At 42.3% G+C, this 19221-nt stretch overlaps 1 protein-coding gene across 2 annotated transcripts in view; it reads right to left on the minus strand.

Annotated features, from left to right (window-relative positions):
• The window catches only part of emid1 (EMI domain containing 1), a 60822-nt gene extending 44451 nt beyond the window's left edge, over positions 1–16371 (minus strand). Inside the window, exons 1-3 of one of the 2 annotated variants that reach the window (XM_080467006.1) lie at positions 15669–16371; positions 8266–8379; positions 7062–7165 (exon numbers count right to left, since the gene is read on the minus strand). In XM_080467006.1, the coding sequence (XP_080323132.1) occupies positions 7062–7165; positions 8266–8379; positions 15669–15850 (400 nt within the window). In that variant the 5' untranslated portion in view covers positions 15851–16371. The remainder of the gene's footprint in view (positions 1–7061; positions 7166–8265; positions 8380–15668) is intronic. The other variant, XM_080467007.1, reaches the window with a different exon arrangement.
• Between the last annotated feature and the right edge of the window lie 2850 nt (positions 16372–19221).

Genomic DNA, 19221 nt, shown 5'->3' on the forward strand with positions numbered 1-19221 from the left:
AATATGTGATTGCAGATGCTTCCTTCCTTTTTTTCTGATGGGCTTCACAAAAGCTTGGACAACATGCAACAACAAAGTATATCATGCAGCCTACTCAACTTGACCTCAACTTCATTTGTTTGGTCGACTTTTACAGGTAAAACATTTGCTTAAAGGTGAGTATCACTGTCGGTAGTAACTTGCAACACTTGCTTGTAGCTGGACTCTCAAATGTACCAACGCATAAAGTAGAAACCAGAGCAAAACTTCCACGCCGATGGTTGTAATGTACATAAACTGCAGTATTTGTATGACTGTTTACCTGCCTAATACCAAGCTTAAAACACACAAACAAAAAACAACTCAAACCAGACATATATTGTGCACAACAACTGCGGAAACGTTTGCTTTGCCAGCCTTACATAGGTTTAGCTTTTAATGTCATTCAGTCTCTTCAGCCGTGTTCCATTATCATCTATGATTTTCTCATCTCGTCAATCAGGTGAGGTAATTTCTTTTGGTCAAGACAATCGGCTCCTTGAGGGCAGCGCTTGCTCCTCTGTCAGGTTTGAACGCAAACCAGGCATGTCTCTAATTATTTCAGCTGTAGTTCATCCAAACCTTCTTTCTTCCTATCACGAGTGCCAGACTAATCACAACCATCAGCACTTCTTCTTCCCATCCCTGCCGAGCTCTGTATCGGCCACATGAGCAAATGGAAATATCTGCAAAGACCAGCTCAAATTAGAACTTAGGAGACTAACAGGGGCAACGACTATTAAACTCTTCATGTTACCCAAGAAAACTGAGGCTGAACTAAAAGTGGTTGGGGGGGTTTGAGGGCAAAACACCTTAAATTATGTCACCACCATCAACTATAGCATGATCTCTGCGATGCGGTGGCTTGCTTCTGGTTTAATAAACAAGGGAGTAGCGAGGGTTTCAATTTCGGCATCATAAAATCCCTGCCCACATTGCCACAAAACCTGAGAACATCTTATGCTGTATATGTTTATATACTCATAAAAAATGCAAACATGAAGCCAGATAATCAGAACTGCTGGAAGGCTGCAGAAACCAGATTTATTGTACTTTTAATGTTTCTGTGGTCTGGATTTCAAAGAGCAGCAGGGGTGGAATAGCCGTAAAGATGACACATAACTTGATTTTACAAAGCTTTTACAACTGAGCAAGAGAAACAAAAACATAGTGGAGTTGATGAGAAGTACAGTTCCATCAATCCAGTGATATGAGAGAAAATCATAAAGTACAAGTGATTACTGATTTTGTTTTGCTTTGATATGACGTTTTTCTTCCAAACCTTCTTGTTAACATTTCAATTTGAATTCTTTTTGTTTACTTTTGACCGCTAAAAGGCTGATTTTGAGCTTCTGTTCTTTGCATATACAGACATCTTTCTGAAGTCTCAAGAAAAAGCCAGGTTGAAATTGTGACTATGCTCCTGGTAAAGTACTTCGGAAAAGAAAAACACCTTTAAATTAGGTGAACTGTAGGATTGAAATTACTGCACTGCACAGCTTTAGAAAACTACAAATGAATGGAGTAGAGTTACAAGAAATGAAGTGGAATTAAAGAGCAAACCTATAAAATACAAGTATCTCTGATATCCTACTAGTATTTACACACTATACAGTAGTGTGTGAGATCAGCAACCTTCAGTGGACACCAGAAGGACCCACTGAACTCATGATGACTGCATAGAGCCAACAGGATCCCGTCAATGCCGCCATTGTCTCAGCACTGATGTCAAAACGTCAAATGTTTCATTACCTCCTCAGAGCTAGCCTACCTAAGGACAGTAGTGCAGTGTTTTATAGTACCTACATTGTGCCACTCTATCCCTGACGGCTGAGTGATGGTGATAGGTTGAAGGGCAGTGAGCAGAAGGGGTTAATGCAGCTTCAGCGACATCAGATGCTGCATGGATCAGAGATGAGAGGAACAAGCTCACACCTTCACTGGAGAAAGGGTTTAATGAAGGCAAGATTTAAAAGGATTTTCTTTGCCACCGCATGTGATAAAATCTCTGTTACCAATACATTTGGTTTGTTTTAAGTCGGGCCTGGAGTGAGAGTGTCTCTCTTCTTTCACCCATAATTGCGTGATCTGTCAGGCTGTAAAGTGCCTGTCTGTTTGTGGGTCACTCAGTCAGCATAAAAGCCCACTTAAACTACTGGATGAAGGGAAATGCCTCTGCTTTATTGGGGACAGAAAAATACTCCAGCTGCCCTTGCCTGTGCACGTGCATGTGCGAGTGTGCGTGTATGTGTGTGTGTGTGTGTGTGTGTCTATTTTCATCCCTAAAAGTTTCTTTGCACTGCTGACTCGGCCCAGTTTATTTCCCTCAGACTGCAAGAAAAACAGTTTTCAATGTACTCCTGAGGGGAATCTTGGAAAATGATAAATAAATCAGTATGGAGAAGAGGCAATTCTAGTTCAGGAGCCAGATACATAAAACTTAACTCAGATTCAAGCCTAAGAAGGTATGAAACTTTTAAACAGATTTGGCGCGTCTGTATATCTTGAAGTCAGATTTAAGAGGTGTAAAGTGTTGTATTGTGTTTCTTCAGCAATAAAAAATAAGAGAAAATAAACAAAATAGCAAATACAAACTACAGTAATGTAAATTATATTTCTTTACAAATGAGAAAAGAGCAACCGGCCACTGTGTGCTTGTCTTCACCTTTGAAATAAGCATAAATCACAGAAAGCTAAAGTTTTACTTCTTATGATTCCATAGTTATTACTTCACAGTGTGAGAAGGGTTTGAATACAGTTTGTGCTCTCTGTGGTTTTTATGGAACATTTCAAAACAATATGAACATAATCATTAGCATATATTCCAATTTGAATACCTCAGCCCGTCCATGCACTATAATTTGGGTTTTCTTTTTTTTTTTTTGCAATCCTGATGTAAATACCAGCGTCTACTTTCATGGCAGGAAATGAATGACAGGAGAGAAAATAACATCTGTCTGTCCACTGTTTGGTTTAGTTCATTTAAGGCTGCATAGTTTATATTTTCACTAAAGTTGTTTGTTAATTAATGACTATTAGGACAATTCCCCAGAGCTGAACTGGAGGGGCTTGAAAGGGCTGGAAGCTCCCATGTCTGATCTGATCTGGGGCCCTCAGCCTTGTCCTCCTTCAGCTGCTTCCAATTTGGACTCAGCGCTGCCCATTTACATAACTATGAATATCAGCTGTTGTGGTCTTTTTTGCAAGTTGGCTGCAGCTTGAATCACACAACATGTGTGATTTATGAGTCTTGGAAGATCTTGTCTCCCGAGTCATAAACACTCTATGTGGACTCATACGCATGTAAATCTAACATCAAATTATTATCATAATTTTTTATTTTTTTTTGTGGGAATGAACTGGAGTAGTAGAGAATAACATATGTAAACACCTCCTGATGCAAACTCAGGAGGATCCAGGAATGTGATGGCACGGGGGCTCAATGAAAAAGGTGACTGCTCGTTTTGACTGTGTTGTAACTTTGTGTGGTCTAACAGGAGTGGGAATGGAGGTCACCTGCTCATGCCCAGCTCCCCTCCCCTCTGACCCCAGACTGCAGTCCCTCACTCACAGCTACTAAAGCTTTCTGCCATTAAAGCAGCTAATCACAGCCAACAGCTGCATCCCTCACCGTACAAATCCTCAACGCCTCGCTCTCCCTCCCACACATTGAGTCAGACGGACACATAGGCCGGCGTCCGCGCACTCCCACTTTTCCTTTGCAAATGGCAAGCAGCAGCCGACTGATGTTTAAAGCACAGGGTTTAGCGTGTAGGCCTGTGATAAGCTGTGCTGAGCTGTGAAAACACAGATTACATTTCTGTGGCTTATTACAGACAACGTGCCTCTGCCTCCCAGCCATACCGTAATTGCAACCCAAAAACCGCAGCCTCCGCTTGGCTGCGAGATACGACTTGATGGGGACCCCCGCGGCAGGCGCTTTGACAGCCATGCTAATTCAAGTCTACATTTCCCCATATGCTTTGCTGCACAACGGCCTCCTCCTGAGATAAGCTGCAGCCATATTCCCTTTAAAGTTTGTTCCTCAATAAATCAAATCAAGTTCAATAAATCAACTGCTGTGTCTTAGTGTCATCTTCACACTAATAACAATCACTCAAAAGTAGAAGCAAAAGTCCAAGCTACTCCCAAATGTTATAGATACCACTGACTGCTGAGGGTGTGATCACCCGTCACCGCTGGCAACGGGAAGGTATCGTCTTGAGAACCAACTCTAATGTTGCTTTTAGGGGATTGAATTTGATATTCGCTTATCATAAAATTACTTTCATTGAGGGATAATTTTGATGTTTATGTTTGATGTAGCAGAGGTTGGGATATCCCAACTGAAAACAAGCATTTACTTAGTTGGAATGCCGAAGCCAACCAGGCATACATTAAATCCCTGTTTCTGGCAGGCAATGAAAGTGACTCCATCTGCAAATACTTAGCCTTTTTTTTCTCAGGCTCAATCAGAGATAAAAACCATTGTATTGCAGGTCCAGAAGTAAGACAATATCTCCCAAACCTCATAGAAAACAATTAGGACCCAGTAATTACACCACTGGACAGGAATTCCAGCCAAGTCCCGAGGTTAGAGCGGGAAGTAAGTAAAAGAGTGCAAATGTTAAAGGTGCCTGTCTGATGCAGTATTCTCTTACTCTGTTTGGACTCTGATGGAGTACGTTTATTTATCAGCATGGTTCTGATGTAATGTTTTGCTTTCAGAGCCTTCACTCTCTATCACCAAATATTAAAAGCCCGAAATCTTCACAAGCGTGTGTATGACTTGATGACAGCATGGTGTGATCCCTTCCCATAATCATGTCTCATTTATCTTTGCTCTCTGCACTGCTGTTTTTATTTTAGAAATGTATAAGCCAAGACTTATAAAGCGAGATATCTTTACTACAGGCAGGGCCTGTTGATGAATGCATGCTGACCAATCAGCTGGCAGGCAGAGGAGAGAGAGAAAAAAGAAACACACTCAAAACAACAACTCTCTCACCCTCATTTTAAACACTATATCAGTGACTGAGCTCTTTGTTTTGCTTTCTTCTCTTGAACCTTGAGGCAGCCCCAGCCACAGAGTCCTGCTGGTTTGGACATTGCTGAGATCTACAGTAATGCAGACCGACCTCTGGAGTCAGACATGGCCAGGGGCCTTTGGTGTGGTCTTGTGAGTGAACGGAGGAAGTAAAACCAGGGCAGCATGAGTGGATAATATGCATTTTCCACAGTCTATGATATACAGACATGTAGAGGAATCTTGACAATGGCAGAAATGGTACATACATAGCTAATACAAAAACACCTATAAGGGTCATTAAAACATCCACGTGCTGATGGATGTTTATAAGCTCGAAAGCAATTTATCAGTCATAACTGTGACAGTCAACTTGAAAAAATGCAGTGGGGTGATAAGTGTTTTTTCCTTCTATAAAACAGAAGTGCTTTGGTCAGTGAGCATTTATAATTCAGCCCAGTGCAAAGTCAAACAAGTGCTCATAGACATCTGGAAATGCACGATGAAGATTTGCAGATGGAGTCACTCACAGGTATTAGGAGGTTGAATTTGAAACTTGCTGCACCCACTGAACTATGAGTGCAGCTTTAACTTCACTTGGCAACACTATGGCAACAGATTTAAGCACAATCCGGCCCCAAGCTTTGCCCGTGTGGCAAGCTTTTATTCCTCCTTAAAGCGGCGAACGAGGCAGACAGCAGCAGGGTATCAGGTTCTGTGCTGGCAAGGGGTTCTGTTCACGCGGCAGAAGCAGAACAAAGCGCCGGTGGCCCTGGATAGCATCCATGGTGCCGGAGAGTAAAGGCCCTGTGAATGGGACCTGTCACTTTCACTCAGCGCCGCCTGTGATCTGAGCCACCCGGAACGACGCTTAGATAAGTGGCTAATCCCAGCATCCCTGCTGGCTCGACAGCCCCCTACTGCCATGACAACCGGAGGGGAATCTCCTCCAGCAACAACTTAATTGGATAATTTCCTCTCAGTTCCTCTGTTTTTGTTAAGCAAAGTCTGCGTTGTCTGACTGTGAATGTGTTTTTTTGACTTTGAGAGCAGAGAGGGTCTAAAACAAGCAATATATTCAGGCACTTTCCCTGTGTGCAAGAGTAATCAAGCAGGAAAAGTGGAGAAAGTAAATTCTCTAAATCACCCAGGAGCAGATCACAGGCCGCGGCGAGGGCTAAGACTTGTTCTGAGATCACCTCAGAGTGCAGCGTTAAAGAGAAAAACAGCCTCTGTTTTCAGCGCTACAAAAAAGTGACCACTTCAACTCCTTTAAACATTTATTGTCTTTTGTGTTACATAGTTTAACAATTTACGTTACGCCCATTCAAGTCCGGGGTCCTGGCAGAAATAGACGCTCCACCCTACTGCCCAGACTGCAGAGGCCTGGGGACGAGTGCCAGGGGAAGTCATTACACACTGGGAGTGTGTACATCTGTGTGGTGGGCCGCTACTGTAGTTGAGAAATGAAAACAGCAGTGCTAGCATGGCACTTTAGGACCTGGTTCCAGCTGCGCTGTAAAACTTTAAACCACAATAAAGTATCAACTCTTGCCATGACTCTTACAATGAGCACATTAAAATTGATGAAGGCATCTGAGTCACGCAAAAGAGAGTCAGGGATCTTATGTTCTAAGTTTATTTGGAAGACAGAAGCAGACTTATGTAAGCTTAATGGAAATCACTTCTGTTTGTATAAAACTATACCAAAAATCATTAATGCAGGCTATGATGACAAACGCAGTGAGGGACAGATGGAAATAAACAGGAGGCAGGTGAAAAGAAAGGGAACTTCATAAATGAAAAGCTTGACAAAGTCAAAGCTGTCAGTAGTTTCTTTGAAGCTATTCTCAGCACAGGATTGTGATGCTGAGTGTCCAAACTCTTAATCACTTCTGTCAGCTGTTGTATAACCGTGTGTGTGTGTGTGTGTGTGTGTGTGTGTGTGTGTGTGTGTGTGTGTGTGTGTGTGTGTGTGTGTGTGACTCCCTGAAAAACTCCATCTGTCTCGACTTACCTTCTTCACAGGCAGCGCCACTGAATCCTGGACAGCATTTCCATTCCAGAGAAGTGACAGTGCGGTACACCACTTTGTAGGACGGTCTGACCACTGTCCTGTAGCTTCAAGACACACAGAAAATCCAATGTTGTCATACACATACAGTACACACAGTTAAATGCAATTTCTTAGTATGCAATCTGAATCTATTTTTTAAAACAGATCTGGGAGATTAATTAAAAAGTCCTCTTGGACACAGGAGAGGACTTTATATTTGTAAAAAATAAATTTTTAATGACTGTGAGGGACACATGTGAAGGATCCAAGTGCAGAAGCAGAAAACAAACATTTGGCAGTTTATTTTTAAGAAGGGGTGAAAGTAACAGACAGAGATCATTTCAAAGCATGGTCAGAAAACAGGCAAGGCTCGAAACAAGATCTGAACAAAGCTAAGACGAGGTAGCTGCACAACAAGGTAAGGGCAGGACAGAAGACTCAGTAGAGAGACAAACGGGCAACTAACAAGACTGAGAACAGCACGTATACATTATACACCCTGGCTTAAACAAATCATGACCAGCTCGGAAAAGACAGAAGAAAGAACACAACACCAGGGCTTTGAATATGACTGAATGTGTTTTTTCAATTAAGTGTAATTGATTTAGGAATGCACCCAGTCATTTAAATGTAAAAAAAAAAAAAAAAGGTCCTGCCATTAGTCACAGTCTGAGAAGCTAGTGTAAACTTTCATGAAACATTTCAGATATTTCTCACTGAGAACACAGCAATTCAAGCAGCTGCATTGAACCCTGAGAATTTCAGATTTCAGTGGGACTAAATGACATATTTCATAATTGGTTTCCTCCTGAAGATAATAACAGGACAACCAGCTGTTATTCAGCATGACACATAGCTAACCTTTCACTGACACTTGAATGGGACACTGAAAAAGAAACAACAGAGACTTCACATAGAATAAAGTAAGGGACATATAGCATAGCTTCACACACGTTCATGGTACAAATGCAACTGATAAACACAAGAAATATGAAGTAAATAAACTAAGTAATATCATGATGCTGACAAAAAAAAAGCCAAATTTTGTTAATTTGACTTATGATGTAGAAAAGAAACACAATGTGAAATAATCATTTAAAGTGGTCCACTGTGTTTTAAGAGTAATGTAAAGCAGTATACTGCTACACTCCTGTTGTCCTCTCACCTGCCTCCTGTACATCCCTGTGGCCAACGGCATGTCTGGTAAACCCGCTGGAGGATCGTCCCATTCTGTACCTGGCAGGTCACCGTTTTAGTCACCGTATGAGGACACCAGTTCCTGGAGGAAAAAAAACCACAATGAAAGTTTAAAAAAACAACAGCAGCAAGATCGACACAATGTTTTATTTTTGGAAACAGGGCATGGCCTAGTGTTCCAAATAATAAAAATGAAGAACACTGTACACAGACAAAACACCTTCAAACATGTGCAGTTACAATATGATATGTTCAACAAGGTCATTTATCCCTAAAGTCACACTCACAATGCTGTGGCATTCCCTCCCCTCCCCCAGCTGTTTGCTTTGAAATCTTCCTTACTGTGTTTACACTTTTCTAATCAGCCATGAGACTGGCAGGGGTGCCTTCTGGACTGTATTCACAGTGAGGTCTATCCTCTATCAGTACACATCCATTGGGATTTGGTTCTCTGAGAATGTGAAGTCCTTGAGGAGGGAATAGAATGGGAAGTTTTGCAATACGGGTTAATGAGCTCGCTTTCCAGAGAGGCTTTGTAAGGCGTTATCACGAGCCAATGCGGCTGTTAATAAACACCGAGCGAGGGTAAAAAGCTTCACCAAAGGTCAGAGGTTAAGTTCTGATTGGAAGGATCTAAATACTTGGAGAAGTCTCTTCGGAATTCAGTAACCGGATTTATTACTTTCTTAATATCTCTGTAGAAGTCCACAAAGGTTACTGAATTATGTAAAAGGTCATTTATTTGAGAAGAATGGGAGCTAAATGGTTTAGTTTAATCTTCAAAGAGAGCTTAAATACCATTTTAACAGGAGCAGATATACAGTATGTTCACAGTAGCGCAAAGTGTAGGAAAAATTATTTTGCAAAAGCCTTTCCTTGAGAGGTTCACTTTCATCCCATCCTGTTGTAAATGAAGGCAATGAAACCTGGAGCACTTGGCTGTAATGTAAGGAAAACCCATAGACGGCAATGTTAACGTATGTTACTATCACTTTATGTACAGTGAAGTGTACAAATATCTCAATTATCTTCTTACATGAAACTAACAAATTGAGTTTGTGTTTACAAACCATATTATACCATACCATCTTTATTCATAAAGTGCTTTCACACAACCATGGTTGAAACAAAGTGGTGTACATGATGAAAATTATACAAAACTTAAGACAAAATAAGAGATAAAATCAAGAGATGTATGGAGACGAAGTTCTTGAAACCGCAAAGGAAACTGTGTGGCTCATAACACTAACCTACCACTTGTGTGTTCCACTGTCAATGTGCTCAGTCAAGTAGGAGGCTGTTCTCACCAAAGTCTGTTTGTCAATATATGAGACCATATGTTTAGTGTATCAAAGACAGTTTACACTAAAGAAAACCGCCACAGGCAGAGGATGCAGAGCAGCCCTGAACCAGCTCCCATTAACAATCTCCACATGTTGAGGTGACCGCACATGCAGACCTGACGCAGGGAGCAGGGGCACGTCTGATAAATGTCTGTCTACTGCAGGGATTGTGACAAGAATATGTCTCTTTTTGATTGTGTTCTTGAAGATAATGATTTCACAAATATTTGCATCCAACATTTACTTTAAAGTTCATAATCAGAAAAATCTGAAACAAAGAAACAACAAAGGTGAAGAAAGAGTTAAAAACAATCCAAAATAAAATAAAATAGCTTTAATCACTTGTTGAACATTTCAGACATTGAAGGAACATGTGTTCAGGTATAAAAAGGATGGTGCTCTATGCAAACCCCAACCCCAACCCCCACTACCACCACCACCCCACCTCCACCCTCCACCCCCCACCCCCCATCACTTAGCCTCCAGACTAAACAGATAAGCATCTGACTTTCCCAGGCTGAGAAGAGGCTTCACCTGGGAACAGCTAAGGTTGTCACCAGGGGGTACTATGAAGGAAGTGGGGGTGGGTTTTATGGTCTCCCTCTCTCTATTGCACTTATACAATTAACTAAGAGGAAATGCCGACAACAGTGAGCGAAATAACAAAAGCAGTTGGCATGACCGAGTTCAGAATTCCTCAAATTACATGACAGCAAATACCTGCATTATTTACATGAATGTATAAATGCCTGAGCTGCGTTCTGCGGAACATTTCTCCAGAGAAATTGCAGACTGTTGATGCTCAAAGTTTTCTATATTTCCTGCCCTTCCAACATATCCTGACCCTAAACATGTATGTAACTCAGGTGCTTGGTGAACTAAACTTTGCCTTTTACCCTCAAATGTTTCATAGTCAACACCTTCCTCTTACTGGAGGCACCCTGGTGGTATGAAGTGTGAAACCCACCAGCACCATGCTGTTTCACTGGCAATAGCACCAAGCAGGCCCTCGGTGGGTATCAGGTCTCTAAGCACACATGGCACACACAGAACACCGGGCCCAAGCTAAATAAATCCTCAACCAGTCACATGTAACCACAGCCAAATGTTAAGAACAAACTCCACAAATCTTTTTTTTTGAAGGGATGGAAAAATCATAGCTTTGGCCCATCTGGTCCTCAACACTGCAGACGCCAAAACAGTAAAACATTGGGAGGAAACAAAAAAGAAAAAAATGCTGAACAGTGAAATGAATGCATATGCAAATGCTGACAGAAAGCTTGTGAACTTGTCAAAACGGCTTATATGTTGTGTTGTGGTTACTGTGTACGGCCTCATTTCGCCTTTCCTGCTATGCATCTTTCATGATCATACTACAGGGTTTGTGCATTTCCAGCAGCAGACTGTCTGAGGAGGAAGAAGCCAGGAGTTCAGCCAAGTGAACTGACAGGAAGGTTGACCCGGGCAAAACGCTGATGGGACTCCGGTTAAAAAAAATAAAAAAAGCACTCACAGTAACTCCCTCTTCATCCACCCATTCATTGACGTGTGGTGGGAAGAGGAGGGCCGAACAGTCAAAGTTATGTTTGAAATGCAGCGAGGATAGAGAGCTAAAGGAATTTCTCTAGATGTCTGTCTGTGGGAAAATGCTCGGGGAGAACAAAAGACAAAAGACAGATGTGGCATACGGCCAAACAGAGGAGAGGAGAGGAGAGGAGAGGAGAGGAGAGGAGAGGAGAGGAGAGGAGAGGAGAGGAGTGGAGGGGGAAGGTCATTTTATTATAAAGGTCACACAAATGATCTTACGAGGAGCGTGAAAGGAGAAAATCACGAAGCCTTCTTGGTCTCATGGGCCAGACAAGAGGCCAAAGATAAATGAGGCACAACAAGAAATGACAAAAGACGAAACATAAAGTACAAGTCAAGGTGAAGTTAATGACAAGTGAAGGAAGGCTCATTCCTCAAGTCGTAATTTGCTGCTTCAAGAAAAATAAGTCAGTAAAAGCAGGAGCCGCTGAACAAATGATGTAAAGATTTTAAAAAGAAAAACAAATTGCAGTCACTTGGTGATTGAATTATTACTAATACTAGCAGGGTAAATGTATTTATACAGCAACATACAGACACAAAGAAATAAAATAAATACATCAGAACAAGGTTATTAAGAATCTTAATCTTAAGTGATTATGAGTATGATAAACAATAAAACAATGTGATTAATAAAGACATAAAAAGAAGGGCACATAAGGTCAAAGCTCTATTAAGGTAAATCTAATAAAACAAGTAAAGTCTATTGTTTTATGGAAAGCCGGCGCAAATAATGGTGTTTTAAGGTTCAGGTGTAATGTGCTCCATCCTCTTTGTGTTGGTGAGGACTCCAACTGACTTTGTGACCTGTAAACACACTGTTACATTAATCCAGCCTTCTGAAAATAAATGCATGAATGCATACTGCTAAATAATTATTAATATGTGTTGGTGGCATAACAACATATTTCACAGGTTCAAAGCCGCCATATGTTTCCCATGTGTAGACGACGGTGAAGACCATCAAAGCGCCACAGAGAGGCCGTAAAGGTCAGGGCTAAGTGACTCTTTACAGCAGACTGGAAAAAACGAGGCCAACTCATTTGTCTTTGTCTGGTTTGAGCTTTCAGGTCTGGACACCTGTGAGCTTTCTGTCGACGCGTGATGGTTCTGTGCACCTTCAAGTGTTTTGTGTGAGTGAAAAAGAAGTTTTATTGACCTGAAGAGTTCACTCAGCTCACCCACAACACTCGCCTAACGTGTGTCGCAGCTGTGCCACACAAACAGATCCGATGGTTGAAAAAATCACTTGCAGTATCAGGCACCAAGACTTCAGCAGCAGGTAATCATTTGTCAGGCGGGGGGGGGGGGGGGGGGGGGGGGGGGGGTGGACAAGTTGCTGGCTTGTTTTTCCTGAGCATCCCACAGATGCTCCATCATCAAGTGGATTTGAGACTGAAGTCAACACTTTGAACTCTTTGTCATTTATCTCTGAGTGTTTGGAGTGTGGCATCGTTCTGTTCAAAGAGGTCTCTTCCATCGGGGAGTATTGTTGCTGGAAGAGATTAAATGTGGTCGGCATCAATGTTTTGGTTTGGATGCAGTTCAAAGTAACATGAGTGCCATCATCAAAAGTTTTCTCAGCAGTACATTGTCCAGAGCTTGAAGCTGTCTCTGCCAGCTTGCCTTTATCCTCTGCTGCAGCCTGGTGCTTTGTCCTCCTCAGATAGATGGCATTACCCAGAGATCCACATCATGCAAAGGAAAACACGACTCATCAAAACTGAGCCCCTTCTTTAACTGCTCTCTGGTCCAGTGCTGATCCGTCCTCCCTTTTGTCAGACAAAGGTCAACCTGGGCGCTTTGCTGGTCTGTGGCTACGTGCTGGTAAATTAAAAGGGGAGGGGTTGCAACAAGATAATCAATGTTATTTGTGTCACCAGCCAGAGGTTTAATGACGGGGCTGAGTGGTGTGGAAGTTACAGCATCACGTATCTTAAACACATGACGTTGCTACGCCATCTTGTACCACTGATATACTCTAATAACTGTTCACTTGCATGGTATAGTATGGAGAACAGGTATCAATCTCAAAATGATTTGCATTCTGTTTTATATGTCAAATAATTGTTGATTGCCTCACTTTAAGTTTAAACAACAAAATATTCTAAATTATGAAAGATGTCCCAATATCACTACTTCAGTTTCATTCAAACCCCTAGTGAACAATACAAAACAAGATCTTCTCAACCCTGCCATAGTAATGAACAGTGTTTTGTCTTTTATTTTCTACACAGATGAATGGATACAACTAACAAACCAATCTTTATTTTAGTGTGAAACATTGAAACATGATGAAAGAGAATCTAAGGTGTGGTCAGTCTAATTGCTCCAAACAAAAACAAAGATTTTACAAAGATCTAAAACAAAACAATACAATTTTTGTGCTGGGCATGGTTAATATGTGTTTAAAATAAGTTGTAATATACTGTGTGATTTCTGTGATTCCAAATTATTAATGTGCTAAAAAAAGATATACAGTCATACTTGTTCCATGGAAATCATTCAGCTTCCAGTATCAACCACCAGTGAAAATTAATCAAGTTTCACAATGGCTGTTTCTTAATACTCGTCTGAATTATCCTTGGGCACAGAAATTATTTGAAAGTCTCTGAATGACCTGATATGAAGCCATTCTGCTTTAAGCCACTCGGTAGACAGCCTGCTGGAATTTCAGTCGTCTTTATTCCCATGATTAAAGAAAACATGGATATGCTTAAGATGAGGTGAGGAATGAGGGCAGCCGCCGGGTTCAGACTGCCTGTCAGACCATGACAAGTCCCCGGAGGGGGAATAAAGAGGCAGGCGAGACAAGAAATACAGGAGCATCTACCTCAGTAACCCCACAGTGTATTGAGCTTATACACTCATTAGGAATGACAAGGGTGAACGAACACTTTATCAGCTCCTTGACAGAGTGACTGCACCAGCCGAGAAATTACTCAGGAGTTGTTAATCCTCTTTGAATTTGGTAATCACTGTGTGAAGATAGGGCTGCAGGGGAAGACGTTAGAGAAAGTTTTCCTGGGACGGGTTCATTTCCACGTCAGTGACAATTAATACAAAGATGAATGTTTATAAGGTTGGCACTTTTTTTATTTTCACACTTCCGAAGCTCGTTTTGCCACTGTTTGACTCTGTGGACATACAACAAACTGCTGCTTTCAGAGATCAGGCCAGATAACAGGTGGACTGAGACTGTGCGCTCCTTCTGTGTCACCTCAAACACGCTGACCTCCGTGCCTCGGAGGACCGTGGTTGAGCCACTCCGACTGCAGCTTTCCCTCTTTTCTATCTCATCTGTCCTGCAGGGCCACTTACAAACAGCAGCAAACTGACTGTAAACTCATCGGCCACAATCCCAAAACAAGACCAGATGAAGTGGAGTCCCAGCTGCTAGTGTTTAGTAAACATGTCCACAAACATCTGAGCATGAGTGACAGGGGTGCTGAGCAGGGAGGTGGGCCAGTGGAGCGAAGCTGGGGGCGCTAACAGCCACCTGGGCACACCCAGAAGAAAGGACCTCCTCAGAGAGAAGGGGTTTCCGCCTGCAGCCACTTCCAGCCCACACACGCAACTTGACAGCGTAAATATTTGTCAGATGGGAAACATCCTCTCATCATTGTGCAACGGCAAGGATCTGACTCTGTCCAGGAGGTCAGTAGAGCTGCTTATCATGCGAGTCTGCCTGTGTGTTTAGTCTAGTTACTTTCCTTCAGAAACAGCCTGGTCAATAACAATGCAGTCACACAAAGGATCAATCACTTTATGAGGCCATTCAGTCAGTGATCTTTTGGGGTATAAGCCCATCCATCCATCTACGAAACTGACTATTCCAGCTGACTTTGGCCAGTGTGCACCCTGAACAGGTCAAAAGTCCAAAATTCGGATTGTTAGGATTAACTCGAGTACCACAAATAATGAGAACATGCAAATTCTTCACAGAAAAGCTCCCACCTGGACCAGTAGCTGGAATCCTCTTGCTGTGAGGCAGGAGTGCTAACCACTGCACCATCATGCAGCCCAGGCTATAGTCCTGAACATTTACTGTCCCTTTGTACACTGGCTGAAACATTTACTCTCTGTTTTTGTTAGTAAAAGCGACCGCCAGACTTAAGATGGTGCTTTGGATGTTGCTGCATCACCTGCTGCAGGGCAACAGAGGGAACAACACACCTCGGGGAGAGTGGAGATGCTCTCAGGAGCCCAACTTATAGAGAGAAGGTGGGTGACCTGGCACAACAATAAGGATGGGAAATATGTGCTGCCAGGAAAGGAAAAAGGAAGCTGACTGTCAGCAAGACAATGGAACCTGGTAGATTTATGGAGATGGGAGTAACTGCAGTTTCATGAACTGACATAGAGAATAGACACAAACATGGCAGAATTCAGGATCAACATTCAGGATGTTGCAGCAGCATGAAATAGATCCTTCCCTTACCTTTTCTGATAGATTGAAGTGTGAGAAGCTGCTGCTCCAGTATGTGTCCCGGCAGAATAGGTTTTGTAAAGTCCAGTCTTCCAGGTCCCGTCCACCAACGTGATCAGCCAGAGGATCAGCACAGTCCAGAGCAAACTTCTTCTGCAGAACACGGACACACTCTCTCGCTGGTGTGATCCCATTTCAGCAGCATCCAAAGCGGGACAGGAACAGTTTGAATGTGCTCAACTTTTATCTGGAGGGAAACAGAAGCAGCTGGATCCAGCTCGGTGTGGTGTGGGGTGGGGAGAATGTGTCAAAACGCGCCGGGTCGCTTGGAGAAGAGGGGCATCCTATTCATTAAAGAAGGAAAAACACTAATTAAAAAGAAATTTAAAAAAAAAAGGAGAGATGACAGGTCGTCTTGAACTCTTAAATGAACTATGGAAAAATGTCGTCCCATACACTCGCGCGTGTCGTTTGTCTCAGTGACAGAGACCCGAGTGACTGAAATGAACCTTTGCGCACAATGACTGTGTCGCCCACCCTGCTCAGTGTGAGCTCTGCCTACCTCCGTGAGTCCCGGACTTTACGGCAGTGGGCATGGAACCACTTTTATAGTCTCCTCGGGTCTTTTAAAAGAGCAGCCTGCTGGGTCTTTTTCACCCTGCCCCGTTTCAAGCTCACAGGAGACAAAGCGCACTGGAGGCGACCGCAGCGCTCTGCTCTCCACTCCCCGAGAGCTGCAGTCTTCAGGAACTGAGCACAATATCAAACAAATAAAGAAAAAGCTCCGGAACTACTTGGGATGAACAATAGGAATCTGTTCATTAAGTGTATTGGTATCACCACATGCCCTAACACATCTATCGATCTATAGAATATAGAGTATAGAATACTTTAGTTGTCATTGTGTGTGTAATATAATGAAATTGCAGGTGCTGCTCCCTTTTGGATCAATACAGTGCGCTAGTAGTAAAAGCACTCATAATATAAATATATAAATAGAAAGTCTATCTATCTATCTATCTATCTATCTATCTATCTATCTATCTATCTATCTATCTATCTATCTAGTTTATTGTTTCTGCAAATGCTTAATCATCATCTTAATTTCTACATAAAATCTACTAAACCACAAACAGGACGTAACAAATGTGATTCTTTGTAGATTTTTCTGAATCAGTCACTGACAAATACACAGTATCATTTGACCTGACTGTCACCTCTTGGAGTCCAAACACATGTATACAGTCAAACCATCCAATGCACCTGATACTGTGACCAAAACGCATGAGATGATTGTAGGTTGGTGAGGTGAGGAGACCTCTCAGGCTCACCACATTCAAAAGATGCTGAAGACTATAAAGCCAGCATATGTCATTGCATGGTACACAGTTTTAAGTTCAGAGCTACTGTGGCAGCGTGTTCACACCTTCACACTATCAGAAGGGCATTCAGACGGGCACAAATTGCTTCCCACACCACAGGGAGAAGGAACATGGCTGAGTAAGCCCACCTGCTCGTAATCACAACAACTTAAACTTAGGAACTGGAGGGTAAGGTAGAAAATGGTGTGTCAGAGTTTTGGGGGTTTTGTTCTTTTTCTCGGACACCCTTGGTGTTTTATGGGGCCAGCCTGCACAGACAATGGTGCCAGGCAGGCATGGGAGCAGTTAGGGTTAAATGTAAATCCCTGCAGTCACAAGCAGCTGAAAATAATTTAGATCCATGTAGAGGCAGGAATCAGTTCCAAAGAGTTTTTTTTAATCTGTCACTTCTTCTGTAGTTGTTGCTTCCATAACGTCCCTCTCCCTAAAGTTTGGTCATGAGTGCACACTGACACTGCTGCAACAAGCACTGCCTGTGTGGGAGTGCACTTACTGAAGAGTTGTGTAAATCTGTATTAAAGACCACAACACATTATTCTTTCAACAAGACAATACAATTTGTCCCCCTCCTGTGTTTCACCATAAATATATCCAGATCTTTTCTCTTCACTATGGCTGTACTCAGTTAAAGCTGAGACGGAGTGTGTCTGGCCTTTCTTTACACTGCCATTTAGTGAGAACTCATGCTGCTGGCTCTTTGCTTTGCTGTGATTTACATCTAGGGGCCACAGTTTAAGCTAAAAAGCACATCCTTGATTGCAGCTGCACGCTCACAGCTCGGCCTGATGTATGCTGCACAGGGCATTACTCAGAAGTGTTGTGGTTTTTATTTCGGTGTTTCTGTGACCTCACTGCTGGACCAGCTGCCAGATCCTCCAGGGTTGTATGATTTTTTAAAGGGAACTTCACCTGCTTTGGCATGCTGACCTCAGCAGCCGAGATTAAGCAGTGCTGCATTAGATCTGCTTGATAGATGCTGTAATCAAACATATACTGCTAAAGATGTAAGAAAATAACAAAAAAGTAGGAAAGCTTTATTCTTCCACTTCAAATGGCAGAACAAATACACTGTAGTTGCTGTTATTTTGAATCGAACCGTTTTGGTCGATCGCGATAAGAGTAAACAAAAGTAAACAAAGCATTATTTGACAATCTTACAGTTTAAGGTCTCAGTGGTAATAGTGACAGTACGGTAATGGTAATGGTAGGTCCCTGGAATAGCTGAGCTGACAGAAAGCTCAGACTATTGTGTGCTGCCATCTAGTGACAGAATCAGGAAATGAAATAAAAATAAAAAATTCCATCGATGCTTCTTGTTTACGCTGCTGTGTTCGAACAGTAACAGTCAAAGTCACTTTACTGTTAAGGCACAAACATATTCTTTGTAGTACCCAGTGGGTTAAATACATGTTGGGGAACACATATGCCTCACATTATATATAAAACATAAGATATATGCTCAGCTCATTTATTCTCTTCCAGAATAACGCAGAAAGGTTATAGAGATTACAGTGGGTAATTCTATATGTTGTACCAATCCTCACCCAGTATCTATATGGTTCATAACGCCTCCTGAAATGGTGCCTCCAGTTATACTAAAGACTTCACTGTGTCCGATGCCAACTTTTTTCAAATGGCTGGAATCTGACCATTAAAAAGGGCCGAAGCCACGTCTGCAGGCTCACTGCTCATGCCCACTTTACCAGCCAGAGCCGAGGGGGCACAAGAAAATGTCAACACAAGGTCGAGGGGAACTAACTCACAACACAACACAAGTAAGTTCAGTTTCCCATCATGTCATTGTTTTTGGCCACTCCTTCTTCCCCTCTGGAGCTCAGCAAGGGACCGTAGCGTGCGGACACCTAGTTTGTTCAAGCGCTCCAGTTTTTGAAGCAAAAGCAGTGAGGTTGGAGATCTCTGTGCCAAATTCCGTACTGATCACATCCTAATCAAATAGAATGGGTAGGTTGGGGAACATGACTGATGTATTCATCCCTACTGATGTTTCCACCTGATGCACCTGTATGTTCGAAGGCCAATAGAGAAAATTCAATTAAGAGCATAGGAGCAACAGCAGTAAAGCAAACATGCCAAATCTGACCTGTCTGTTTCTTTAACTGCATGTGGAGCACCCTATATCTGAAGATGCATTGTATGTAAACTCTTGAATCACTTTCACTCTT

Source organism: Lipophrys pholis (assembly GCF_963383615.2).
Source record: "Lipophrys pholis genome assembly, chromosome: 7".
In the NCBI taxonomy this organism is placed as follows: Eukaryota; Metazoa; Chordata; class Actinopteri; order Blenniiformes; family Blenniidae; genus Lipophrys; species Lipophrys pholis.